The following is a 13,890-nucleotide window of genomic DNA, read 5'->3' on the forward strand; positions in this document are numbered from 1 at the left end:
TTAAAAATCTCTGCATTGGCTCTGAGGGAGATTTTGTATTTATATAAGTTTTTACTTATTTTGAAAGTTTTGAATGGATTTTGTCCAATATGTTGGGGGTGTTTCAGATTAAACAGTAGTCAGGCTGTAGTAGTGGCAGCCCTGGCATCAGGTCAATGTGAGAAACTTTTCCAATTAATCTTGGAGCTCTTGCAGAGAATACAACTCCTTTCGACCCAAACCCAGAGTGTAGCAAATATGCTATCTTCAGTACAGTGTTGAAGACATTTGAGTATCTAAGCATGCAGAATGGAACATTTGGTGGTTGAGGTAGAGGGCGCGTCTTTGCATTTAGACCAGAGGACACAGCTAGAGATGAGATTGATAATATGCTGTTAAAAATTCTGAATGTTGCTGACGCTAGAGAAATGAAGGAACTTAGCTAACTTTGAGTTCTGTACAGTCCTTTTCAGCTGAGAGGGATGGTCACCATAATAGGGGACCTCGGAGAAGAGGAAGGATCAACTGAGGAAAACAAAGAATGATGGAGCAAGTGATTTATATATTCATAGAATCCGGGACCACTGTGATCATCTAATCTGACCTCATGTATCACACAGGACAGAGAACTTCCCAAGCAGATCTTTTAGAAAAACGTCCAATTTTGATTGAAAAATTGTTAGCAATGGAGAATCTACTACGACCCTGCGTAAATTGTTCCAAAAGTTAATTTCTCTCACAGTTAAATGTATGCCTTATTTCCAGTCTGAATTTGTCTAGCTTTAACTTCCAGCCATGTGCACTGAATCAGAGGTGAAAAAAGGCTGCCCAAAATCAGGTGATAGCTGAGAAATTCTCATTGTTGTATGGGACCCATGGAGAAGACAACCCAGAGAAAGAAACTGCTTAATTTTAGGATGGGAATGGTTTGTGTTTTGTTCCCATTACCAATCTAATGGTGGCAAATGGATTAGTGGGCAAAAGAAACTTGGAAGTAAAACTAAGGTTGCAAAATTGTTAAATCTCTTCTTCCACCTGGCTTGTTCCCTTCCTCTAAACAAAGGAAACTAACCACCGCCTTCATCCCCCCGTTTAGAAGGCTTCAGTCCTGAATTTGTTTGACCTTCTGTGCAATGTACTAGCTCAGCTACCCATCACTTAGACCGTACTAATAAAATTGGACTAGACAGTGTTTTTCACTTCTTTTGGCACAGACTTTGGAGAGCATTTAGCCAAAAATTTTCTGGCATGCTAGTGACATTTCCCAACATTCACTGAGTTCAAATGCTTCACATAACTTGAGAGCCAGCTCGATTTCAGAAACTAATTCTCACTGTACTCAGTATTTTCAGGAGACCTGTGCAGAAGCCAAAATTATGTGAAACACAAAAGCCACTTCCTTGTATGGATTTAGCAGATGAACTGAAGGAATAGTAGATGCAGAAGGACAATTATTTGTCAGTATGATTCTTCTCTGCAGAGCCTTCTCTTTAGGAAAATACAGTAAAAATTACTTTTGAAATTAATGGGAATCTACATTGCAAGTACTGCTGTACCATTAAATAAAAACACTTGGAATATTTGACTTATGTTTGTAATGCTCTAAATAAACCCCTTTACAAATTTACTGAAGTATCTAATTGCTGGTTTTCATTTGGTTTAGGGAGAATTGGTCTGATGTCTTTATTTTTCTTGTAGAAATGTTCTGTTTGGGGCAAAAGAAGCTAGTTATTGTATGTTCTGCGGAAAAGGACCTAGGGGTGACAGTGGACGAGAAGCTGGATATGAGTCAGCAGTGTGCCCTTGTTGCCAAGAAGGCCAATGGCATTTTGGGATGTATAAGTAGGGGCATAGCGAGCAGATCGAGGGACGTGATCGTTCCCCTCTATTCGACACTGGTGAGGCCTCATCTGGAGTACTGTGTCCAGTTTTGGGCCCCACACTACAGGAAGGATGTGGATAAATTGGAAAGAGTACAACGAAGGGCAACAAAAATGATTAGGGGTCTAGAGCACATGACTTATGAGGAGAGGCTGAGGGAGCTGGGATTGTGTAGTCTGCAGAAGAGAAGAATGAGGGGGGATTTGATAGCTGCTTTCAACTACCTGAAAGGGGGTTTCAAAGAGGATGGCTCTAGACTGTTCTCAATGGTAGCAGATGACAGAACGAGGAGTAATGGTCTCAAGTTGCAATGGGGGAGGTTTAGATTGGATATTAGGAAAAACTTTTTCACTAAGAGGGTGGTGAAACACTGGAATGCGTTACCTAGGGAGGTGGTAGAATCTCCTTCCTTAGAGGTTTTTAAGGTCAGGCTTGACAAAGCCCTGGCTGGGATGATTTAACTGGGACTTGGTCCTGCTTTGAGCAGGGGGTTGGACTAGATGACCTTCTGGGGTCCCTTCCAACCCTGATATTCTTGATTCTATGATTCTATGTGAAGTTGGACTATTGATGTATCTTGGACTATGTTGATTGAAGTTAGAAGTTCGGAGATTTTACTGCCATAGCAAATAACCGTACACACGTGTGGTGTTTTGGTTTTCATAAATTCAGAACAGGGTGTTTTGTTTTCAATGTTAGTTTCTGCACTTTGTGATTCCCGTTCTGAAGTCACTTTCTTTTTAGTATTTGATCATATCTGTTGAAGTATTACAGCCAGATCCTCAACCACTGTTCTGGCCTCTTTGGCCCATTCTGCAGTATGTAGGAGCTGGAAAGCTGCCTTAATAAGGAATATGTTGGGGATTGAAAGAGGGTGGGGAGATATTGTTGGAACAACCATTGTATACTCTGGCAATCCCTGGCTTTATAGTGGCCCCTAGGGGGCCATTACCAGATGGTGTAAGTAGGAGCAACCCTCAGATTGCTTTAATTTAACATGCGGCTGAACGGGCTCTGGCGGTCCCTGAGATCGGAGGAGTATGAAAATGACTTTGTTACCTTTAACTCTCCACCACCACCTTGTGCTGAGTGCAACCTCGCTGTACTTAAGAATCTGGTCCATAGTGTGTGACCATGTTAGGGTTTTTGTTTTTTGCTTGTTGTTTTTTAAAGGCTTCATGAGCTGTGAAGTGGTCTGGTGTTGGCCCTGTAGCCTTTCACTTCTGACACTTGGATTCAAATGCTGACTCTTAGTCTGGTCCCATTCTAACCCTGGTCAATATCATTTCACTAAACAAGATCACTATGCAATTTGACATGATAGATCATTCTTCGCTTATGACACACCCAGAACTTGAATGGCAGTTTTAGGGGCATACTGGAGGAGTTTGAACGAGACAGCGCGTTAGAGTAAGGTGTCGTGTAAGCAATTTGATCGATATGGTTGGAGGTGGTTCATTGTCAGGGTGGGCCAGGGCTTTGAACTGGCACTGAACATTCTCGCTCTCTCAAGGGCTTGGCTGGCTCATTCTTTCTTGCATAGGCAGGGGCCTAACTGGTCGCGATATACGAGGTCAGGAAGGAATTCTCCCCCAGGTCAGATTGGCAGTGGTCTTGTGGATTTTTCCACCTTCCCTGCAGCATGTGGGTGTGGGTCACTTGCCAGGATTATCTGGGTATAACCATTTCCCTGGCATGTGGGGGCCTCAAGCACTGATGCCCCTCGGTCCCTCCTATTCTCTGTCTCTGGCACATAGTGGCCTAGTCTCCTGTGGGCTGTAATACTTTGGTCTCATTTATGTTGTTGGGTTAGTATGGGGCACTGGGTGGGATTGGTGGCCTGTGATATACAGTAGGTCAGACAAGGTGATCTAGTGCTCCCTTCTGGCCTTAATCTCTATGACCGTAACTTTCAGTTTCATGAGCATCATATTCATGAGCTTTTGAATAAACAAACCTGTCTTCAGGATATACAGAAAGCAAAAGAGAAGCAACATAGTGTTTTTAATTGCTACTTATGATGCAGAAGGCATGTGGTAATGCACTGTTTTATTTACATTAATGCAATAAAAATACCAAGTGCTGTGAAACCATTTCTTTGAAATGTAGTGTCATTTTATTAGTTTGATTATTACATATTATGCATCTTTCTACAGTGTTCTCATAATTAACTATTCTTATGTCAGATAGCTGGGTGTCTCGGTTATATGTTTTCTGTTCTCAGCTTAACCTTTTACTGGCTGTGTGAAGGGGCACTCACCTCTTGAGTGCCTCATTGTGGCTGGGAGTGATATTGCAGTCTGATTGACACCCTCCAGGGCGTTAGAGTCAGTCAACATTCTATTTGCTCTCACTAGGGTCTTCAGCCCTGGCTCTGGGCCACTTAAATTCAGCCCTTTGTTCAGGCTCCCAAATAGGCTCCATCCCCTTCTTGGGGTTTATGCCACTTTGTGTGGCCAGAAGGGGAGCCCGGGCCCACCACTAATATCGGCTCCAGCCCAAGGACCCTATAAACGCAGCCATGTAATGCTTGATTCACTTCATTGCTGCTTGTTCCCTGAGCCTCTTCTGACCTGACCCTGTAGGTTCACCGTTCACCTGTGTCAGCCCCAGGATATTAGAGAGACAAAATGGGTGAGATAATATCTTTTATTGGACCAACTTCTGATGGTGGGAGAGACAAGCTTTCGAGCAACACAGAGCAAAAGTTAAAGCTGCTGTATTGATCAGTTCTGAACAGATTTTTTGTCGGCTTAGATGACGAGCAATGTGGTTACCACTCAGAAGCCAGATATCTGCACAAAACTCTGCGAGGGGAGATCAAAGCACTAAATTCCATTTTAAAATAAAAAGCTGCACATTGTGAAACCTATATCAGTCATCAGCACAGATCAGACCCCTGATTGGATTCACACATTGGATTTGGAATGATTTTTTTTCCTAATATTGAATGGGATGAGGAGATCTCTGTAAATTTCTCTAGGGGTTTAGTGAGGTTTGGATATTGTACCTTGGGCAGCTTTGCTGTGGAGTTTGCATACAGAGAGGAATTGTTAACTTATCCCAAGACATTTCCCTTGCTTTTTCTGGGAGCTCTAATTGTTCAAATACAAACACTTGAAAAATGGCACATTTCAAGTCATTAGTCAGTTCCTGAGCTGGAATTTAGCCAGGGGACCCTTACGTTGATAAAACACAAGAGATATCTTTAACGGCTGCAAATGGTGCAAACTGCTCACTTGCATTTCACTGCCTTGAGTTTGATGCTGGCACAATGGTTCTGCAAATGCCATTTCTTCCAGCACCTTTGAAACCCCGTCAACACTGGCATCTTGCGGCAAAATAGATAACACCCATGAGGCAAATAATGTTATGCAGCAAGTTTGTGTGTAGCTGCTTCTGACTTTAAGACATGCTTTGTATCATTTGTTATCCCGCTGCCAGCAAGTCTAATATGGGTTCCTAACTCGTGTAGCTTACAGTTTACAGTGTTAGCATAGATCAGGATTGCTGGCAAACTAGCTGGCAGGGTACATTTTGGTCTCCCAGTGCTCCTGCCCAAATCTGGAGCAATGTCTTTGGCAACTCAGTCAAACCCCTTTCCTCTCAATTGCATGCAGGCCCAAGAGCTGCTGTGGCTCTTCTCAGCTCTGTCCATCCCATCTCTCTCTTCCCACATACACCCCTAATTCCATGATGCAGCACTGAGATCATGCAAATACTATTTTATTAAAACAATAACTATCTATTTGTCCCAGGGGAAATCTCTGAAAAATAAACAAAGTGACCCAGAGTCAGTCCAGGAGGGGCTGCAAGGGTGTAGGTGTATCTGTGGCTTCTCTAGATGCATGAATGGCTCCTTACACAGGATGATACCATTCATAGCAGGGCAGTGGAACAAATGAAAATGTGATCAAGAGCGAATATACCCTGTAAACCATAGACATTATGCCCCTGCTTGAAAGAGGTATGTGCTCTGTGTATGTGGATCCAGGATGGACCAACACCAGATCTAGGATGGCTGGTGAGAACTAATACTGGTTAGTTGGGCTAATTTTAAAACTTTAATTGCAACTGAAATCGTTCTCTAGTGTAGATGGGCCTTAGTGATTCTTGGAGAGGCCCGAACTTGCTTAGCTTGTGAGTTCTGGATGGGATCGCAGTGCAAGGTGATATGGTGACAGATTATAATAGTCTATTCTGTAGCACAGTTGGCAGGGAAAAGGGCAGGTTGTTGAGCCAAATGGAGCAGGTTCAACCACCAGTTTTGATCTTTATAAGTACTTATAAAGTACTTTATATTGTGACAGCCTCTCTTCTGTATGTTGTACGTTTAACTGTACAGATACAATTACATAATGTTAGCAAGCTGCAGTGAGTCACCATGCTGCTTGCATGATTTACAACAACTCCCCAACCGGCTTTTTGCTCAGCATGCTGCATAACCTATAATTGCAAACATATGCGTAGACGAAAGTACATTTTTCCGATAACATGTTGTTTAGCACGAAGTGGTCTCTGATGACTAAACCAGAAGTAAATTGTTTTGCAAGCTACTTTGTTTAAAATCAGGTTCTTATTTTTGGTTGCTGTCTTCCTCCAAATGAAATGTTGAGAGCAAGTATTATTGTTATGTGGTATTGATAATTTTCTTCACTTCATTCCAGTATGAGGTTAAGGAATTGTGATCTCCCCATCTTTTCCTCTTCATAGTCTGTCCAAGATACTGGCACCTAGAGCCTCTTGCTCTCCCACTATTCTAGCAGCTTTTCTGCTTTTCTCCCTTAAACTTCTGCAATAATTCCCTTATTCTTTTGAAATTCCACCTCCTCCTCCCTTTAAAGTTCTACATGTGACCTCTCTTTATCCTCTGTGTACTCCAGCCAAGTCTCTTTCCCTACTGCTCCATTCTTCCCACTTCCTTTCTCTTTGTCCACTACACTCAGGACAACCTCTCTCAACATCCAGCAAGCACCTTCTACCTCCTCCTTTGGATCCCGTCTAAAACCCTCTTTGCTAAGCAAGGTCTCTGTAAGGGCAACTCAGACTCCTACCTATGATTGTGAGGCGTTTAGGGCTGGGACCTGGTTTGATCATCTATTTGGAATAAAAGTGCCATGTATATTAAGTCTCTGTACATGAATAGACAGTACTTAGTGACGATCTCTGAAGTGAGGACATTTCTGTTAACAAGGGATTTGGCATCATTTGATGTGATGCAAACAGCTGAAGAACTGATATTATCATCTATAGAGACACTGTGGGTGAGGTAATATCTTTTATTAGACCAACTTCTGTCAGTGACAGAGAAACTTTCAAGCTTCATAATCTGAAGAAAAGTTCTGTGACATGCAGAAGCTTGTCTCTTTCACCAACAGAAGTTGATCCAGTAAAAGAGCACTTTGTCTCTCCTTTATCCTGGAACCAACAAGGGTATTACGACACTGCAAACATTGTTATCTAGTGAAAGTTAATGCCTTCCTGGTGCTGATTTCTTCCTTTAGACTTACTCTTTTGGATTTGATATTGACCTTCTTTAAAAATGACATTAATTTTGAAATGCTTCGGTCTGTTATACATAAGTGTTTTAAAAGTTTCCAGTAGAAAATTTGTCAGAGAAACTGGAGTGAATTAATCCACCTGAACTCAAACCCAAAATTATTCTGTTCACAATAATAGTTTCAGGCAGGTGCGTGAATTCATGCTGAAATTCAGTATGATCATGGGGTAACTCTCCTGTACAGTACAAAATGTGTGCAGAACTTAATCATCTGGTTTATAGAAACTGCTTTATTATATTTATTTAGCTTGCAATGTATAAACAAAAAAGAATGGTTATCCCATGTGCTCGGCTTCAGGAACCTCAGAGTCTTCTCCAATGTGACGTTTTGAGTTCTACCTTCCCAGAAACCCATTGTGCTGCCTGCCAATGTTTTTTCCATGCCTGCTTTCCCACCCCAGTGAGGCCCTTCTCCATATACTCAACATTCAAAAATCCTTGTGGTTTTACTTGAAGCAGACTAAGGCTCTTAGACAGCCTTCTCCACTTCTTGTTTCACCTCACACCACTTCCTTGAGCAATGCTGTTAACAGTAGGACTATGTCTAAATAGCTGTCTGGCTGCATTTCAGATTGCTGTGACCTGACTGGCCATATCAATGCTCATTGGATCAATAGCCATGTGGGACTCACTCAATACATTTGCTAAGTATTATTGCTTAGGTTCAGTGTGTTGGATAGATGAGAGGGGAGTCCAAACACTCTAGTCTCCTAAAGCTTTTCTTTTGGGATATTATTCGAACTGTCCAGTTGTATTTGAAGGTTTCCCATTTGCTTGCATTTTTCAGAGGATACCTGTGCCTTGTCTCAGTTGTTAGGAAATACCCCCTGGTGGTGTCTTAAAAACCCCTCAAAGAACCTTCCTTTTCAGGGTTGGTATTTTTGCTATTGCTCTTTGCTGTATCCTTAACTTTGCATGTAGTGGCACCATGGAAAAGCAAAGAAAAAATACCCTGATGTCTTTTAAAGCCTTTTTTTTTTTTAAATCTAAATTCTGGGTACAGATACCTTAATCATCATCATTGTTGTTACATGATGTCACTACAGGGCAAAGTTAAGGATGTTTGGGTACCTTAACTGTGCAGTTCTTTTAAGTGTAACTTTAACTCTTCATTTCCTGGGTTTGTAATGCTAGGCTATGAGATAACTGCAATATACCTGTAATGCTTTTTACCCTCGTTATGGATATGTTCTCTCAACCCTGACTCCATCTTAATGTCGTTTTGCCTTGGAATTTAAATGAGCATCTTTTGCCAAAGAAGCATCTGGCTGCAGAACATGCATTTAAAATTTACCTTCCAAAATTAGGCCCCCAATCACACTCTTCCTTAAGCCCCATTGTGCCCTCTTTTCCTGGTTTCCGTTGCAAGAAAATTACCATAGTAATGTTGGTGCCCCATCATTTAGGGTCTGATCCAACCGCTATTGAAGTAAGTGGAAAGATTCTTATTGACTTAATTGGAGCTGGACCAGGTCCTTCCGGCAGATATCATAATATGCTATTGTTGAATAAAATCTGTGAGCAGAGCAACCTAAAGTGGTGGACTACAGGGCTTGTTTTGTTTGGGAGAGAAGACAAATAGATATTAATTTCTAGTGTCAACATTTTAGATTGCAGTAAGGTACAAAAAGTTTATATAATATACTTGGGGAACACTGTTAATACTCATTTAGAAACAATATTTTGTTAAATGTAATTACATGCGTGTAACCTGTCTACTGTTTCACTCAGCTTTTCCATTTTGAACCTGTTTGCAGAGGGTTATGATGTCTTTAGAGTGAAAGTTGGCATACATGATCTAAACCTGTGAAGATTTATTACTAAAAATTCTCACATAGGGAAGAATTGAAATTTTGAATATCTCGTCTTAGAATCATAGAATCATAGAATCATAGAATATCAGGGTTGGAAGGGACCCCAGAAGGTCATCTAGTCCAACCCCCTGCTCAAAGCAGGACCAAGTCCCAGTTAAATCATCCTAGCCAGGGCTTTGTCAAGCCTGACCTTAAAAACCTCTAAGGAAGGAGATTCTACCACCTCCCTAGGTAATGCCTCTTCATGCCTCTTATCTAAAAAGAACATCTGAAGTGAATCCATGATGTAGATCAGTATTTCTGCCTTATTTTAAAGGGGTGTTTTGAAGTCGTATGCTATAAATTAGCTGCTTCTTCACCCCCACCCCCATCTTGCTAATAACACCTTGGATTTTTAAGATTCTCGCTTCTAATTTAGTGTTTAAGTTTCTGAGCTTGGACGCTGAAAATCAAACCAACCTGTCTAATGTTTGTTTACACTCAGTTTCAGATTCTTGGGCCCAGACCTTCAAAGGGATTTAAGTGTTTAACTCCCATTGATTGAGAGTCTGAGCCTTAGTGCTGCAATGTTTGGGTTCTAAATGCTGCACGGGAGTGTTTGTTTTAAAATTATTGTTCATTGGAATGACCTAGTATTAAGCAAACAGTTTTATTGTTTCTTAGTTGTGTTTTGTTGTTGTTTGTTTTTTTTAACTTTTTTATAAAATTAAAATTATGGGACAAATTTCTTTTTGCATCCCTTTATATTTAAATGGTGGAAATACCAAAGACAGAGAACAGCCGCATTAAGTGTTTTTTAATTACCCTGTGTTCAAGACAGACATTGCTGAGGATGCATAATTCTACTTATATAACTGCTATGATCCATCATCTTAAAAGACATCTGTAGCAAGGAGATCAGCGTTTGGGACTCTGATTCTGGCCTTCTCTCTTAGTCATCAGTGACCGAGAGTGCTGTGCTGGCAATACTGTCCCCCAGAATTAATTGGAAATGGAATATTTAAAAAAATAGTTTTTGTGATGTCTGCTTTTGGGAGGGACCATTTCCTTCCACCTTCGGGGCTCTTGAATCACTGGTACTATACACCCTCCCTTCCCCATCCCCTACAGAACCAGTTAGTTCCCTTCCTAAAGTAGCCAGAAGAGCTGCTGAAAAGCATTGTATGATGTTCCCATCCCTCTGAGTACTGTCTTTCCAGAGCACTCCCATTGCTTGCTGGGTAGTGAGTGAACTGATCTAGTGTCTTAACTGATCATATTGCAGGCTACCTCTAGACGCCAGGCCAGCTCTTCTCCACTGGTCTTCAAGAAACATTTTGGTGTCATGCAAAGCATGTAAAAAAGATAGGAAGGTGAAAAGAAGGATATATATGGATCACTGATATTGAATAGGATGATGTGTTGGAAACTCTCATAAAAGGGTCAGCAGTTATCAAAATACAGTGGCTTGGGGTTTCATAATTATATGCATGCTTTCAGACCTTTTCAAGCTCTTGGTCACTATGTGCCCACTTCCCTCATTTACATATAGGTCTGTGTTTTATGTATGTTGTTGGCGTGACCATGCCATCTCTTGTTTTTTCAGGAGATGATTTTTCATTGATACAGCAAGAAATCTATATGGTTAAAGAATGTAAACACTGCAACATTGTAGCCTACTTTGGGAGCTATCTCAAGTAAGTCGTGTTTAATTGTGTGCATTTCTACAACTCTTCCTCTACAGTGAGTACCATCTTTATCCTCGCGCCCCAGTCCCCCTCTCATTTGGTCCCTTGATTCCTAGTTGCCTTTTAAAATAGTGACTAATATTGCACCATCTCTGCTAGTCAGAAGCCTTCTCCGTGGAGACTGTTGCAATGCATCCAGCCTCAGAGCCTGATGTTTTGGGAGTTTTGGTTTTCTACCAAGTTGGTGGGGAGGTTTGAAATTCTAGTAACTTTAAAATAAAAAAGGCTAGTTACTTACCCAAAGAATTATGCCTCTTGGTATTTTATTTCAAGGTATTGCTGTTACAAAAGTATAGCTGGGTAACTGTGATTTGTAAATATTCTAAATCTGAATTGTTGGCAACAATCAGATTTCATGGCTGTGTTGCTACAGCTGTGAAATATTGAAGAGAGAGAAGAGGTGAGGCCAGCTGGCGGTGTTTTCAGGTATACACGTTAAATACCATACAAAAAGTTGGAGAATATTTTCCATTTCTGTGGAGTTCTGCAGTTTATCAGTGAGCTCTGTGGGAATATATATCATCACTTTCCATATTCTGGCTCTTATCCTAGCTACACAGTTCTAGGAGATCTGGTCTCCAAATTGCTTGGGGAGTTGCATTTTCAAAGTGAAAGGAGCCACTCAAATTGACTTTAATTGGATTTATGGCTAAATCCTTAAGCCAACATGTCTTTGAAAAACGGAGGTGTAGAGTCTTTGAGGAACGCTCTTTTGAGCTTTGAAACTACAAGATAGCATAAAATTATCTCGGTTAATAGAATGTATGCCTCAGTTGTATTTTTACATGAACTTTATTTTAGAGAAAAACTCATGGTTATGGCAATTATATTACAGTTCTGATCAACAGAGTAATTTGTCAGTGAATCTGACACGTAAGAAGTTTCACCCTAAGTGAGAATTGATATTTACTAGCCTGCTTTGTATGTATTAAAATGCATGCAAAATGTATATCTGGATTTCGTGATACATCAGCACTTTAGAATTCCTCGGGGTATAAGAAAATGGAAAACATAACAATCGAATAACCATCCGTTAAATAATAAAATCATGATAATTTTTGACTGCAGCTACTGTATATAGATCTGTCAACTGCTAATGGTTATGTTTAACTTTTTAAAAATAGCCGTGAAAAGCTGTGGATCTGCATGGAATACTGTGGTGGTGGATCACTTCAGGACATTTACCATGGTATTTTGAAACTTATTTTGGTATTTATTTGCATCTTTTCGAAGTGGAAAGCAAAGAAAATATGACACAACAATAGAGAGTCATTTTAATGGCAATCCATTGGCATTTTACCGTTCGTTTGCTGCAAGTGAACCCTTATTTTGTTTTGGCTAAGGTCTCTACATAACTGATCAAGAACTTTTCATAAACATGGTGACTATTATATTGTGTTCATATCCTGTTGTTTTACACTGAACGTTACAAAATAAATAAGTACATCTACTCTAAATAGATCCTAAATAGGAATAAATGGAGCCCTTTTTGGCAACAAGGTATTTTGAGGAATATTTCCAATGTAATGAATAGGAGATGAGTACATATGCCTATTAAAAATAATGGAAATACGTACCTAAATCTCTCCATATTATATTGAACAGTTAACCCTTAAACTACTAGTTAATGTAAAGCTTATTTTCCCATCTTCACATCATCATAGCTTTCTGATAAATTCTTTAGGGGACTCAAATTTTTCCTGCATGGTTTGAATGTAGAGATGAGGAGCTTATGGGTTTATTTGTTTTCTAAGTTAAAATATATTTTAGCTATTTTTAGTTTTGGAGAAGTGAACAAAATACACTTTTTCAGCATTAAGGCTTTGAGATATTTTTGCTCTTTAACTCTAAAAAAGCCTGAAGAAAACCCTTCAATCTTGCAGGTAAACAGTCCTTATTGAGAAGTCAGTCCTGGGAGAGAAAAGTTAGTTACAAGTGACTGGAAAATGATCATGTTTAGTGGCATTTGCTAGAAATTAACATTTCCTAATGAAACCGTGCCCCCTTTTGTGACATCACAATGTCTATTACCCTTAATAGGCTTGGAAACTATTTCTGAGACACATTGCAGAAGTTCATCTCAATGAAATGTGACTTTCAAAGCCCTCAAGTAATCCATCCCATCCATGTTAACATTTTATCTTAACACTTAAAATGTTAACATGGATGAGTAGTTTATTCCCTTTCCTTGAAAAAATGAACAAAATAAAAACCCCAAGCTACTTAAATTCAAAAAGTTATGTTAATAACTGAAGTAATTAAGTAATAAATACTGCATTTATTGAAACATGTAAGTCATGGAATGTAAAAATCAAAGTTCTTAAAGTAACATTGTCCTCATATTGCAGCTGTACTATTTGATTACAAGTTAGTCCTGTGAAAGTAGGCTAAACATATAGTGAACAATCTGGGCAAGCTAATTTTGCTAGGAGAACCCTGAATGTGATCTTAAAAGGACAAATAAAGGGTGTGTCATTTTGTTCTCCTTTATGATGAATAAAGACTAAAAAGGTATTTTCGAAACAATTCTGCTTGTTTTTTATTTCATATATGTTAGCTTTGGTCTTCACTGGTTTTGCTGGAAGACTTTTGTTGGAGGTCTTGGAAAGCAGATTGTGGGCTTTCTCAGACCTTAACTAAAGGGATGGAGTTCTTGAATTTTAAGCAAAGATATCCTTTCATCTATGTATGTCTCAGTCATTTAGTGTAATATAAATAGCTGTCGATGCAAGCAAATTTTTAAACAATCTTCAGGTGCCACAGTCATCCAGGGTAAAAGATCTGAATTTCTAATTTTAAAAAGGCAAACAGAAATTATCTCTGCTGCTTTTTACCTCTATGAAGAGCACAAGCAGTATTATTACCCTGTTGTCATCAACTTAAAAATCACATTTGTCTGAAAAATGTTTTAATTCTCTGTTCTCTGGCA

The 13,890-nt window shown here is 39.8% G+C and overlaps 1 protein-coding gene across 5 annotated transcripts in view; it reads left to right on the forward strand.

The window, feature by feature from the left end:
* The window catches only part of MAP4K5 (mitogen-activated protein kinase kinase kinase kinase 5), a 92,281-nt gene that overhangs the window by 31,127 nt on the left and 47,264 nt on the right, over positions 1–13,890 (forward strand). For 3 of the 5 annotated variants that reach the window (XM_038404684.2, XM_038404680.2, XM_043515930.1), the window contains 2 exons: positions 10,820–10,910; positions 12,086–12,150. The exons of 1 other annotated variant lie outside the window; for it this stretch is intronic. In XM_038404684.2, the coding sequence (XP_038260612.1) occupies positions 10,820–10,910; positions 12,086–12,150 (156 nt within the window). Of the gene's footprint in view, positions 1–10,819; positions 10,911–12,085; positions 12,151–13,890 lie in introns of those variants that run through there. One more of the 5 variants, XM_043515931.1, reaches the window with a different exon arrangement.

This window comes from Dermochelys coriacea, chromosome 6, assembly GCF_009764565.3.
Source record: "Dermochelys coriacea isolate rDerCor1 chromosome 6, rDerCor1.pri.v4, whole genome shotgun sequence".
In the NCBI taxonomy this organism is placed as follows: Eukaryota; Metazoa; Chordata; order Testudines; family Dermochelyidae; genus Dermochelys; species Dermochelys coriacea.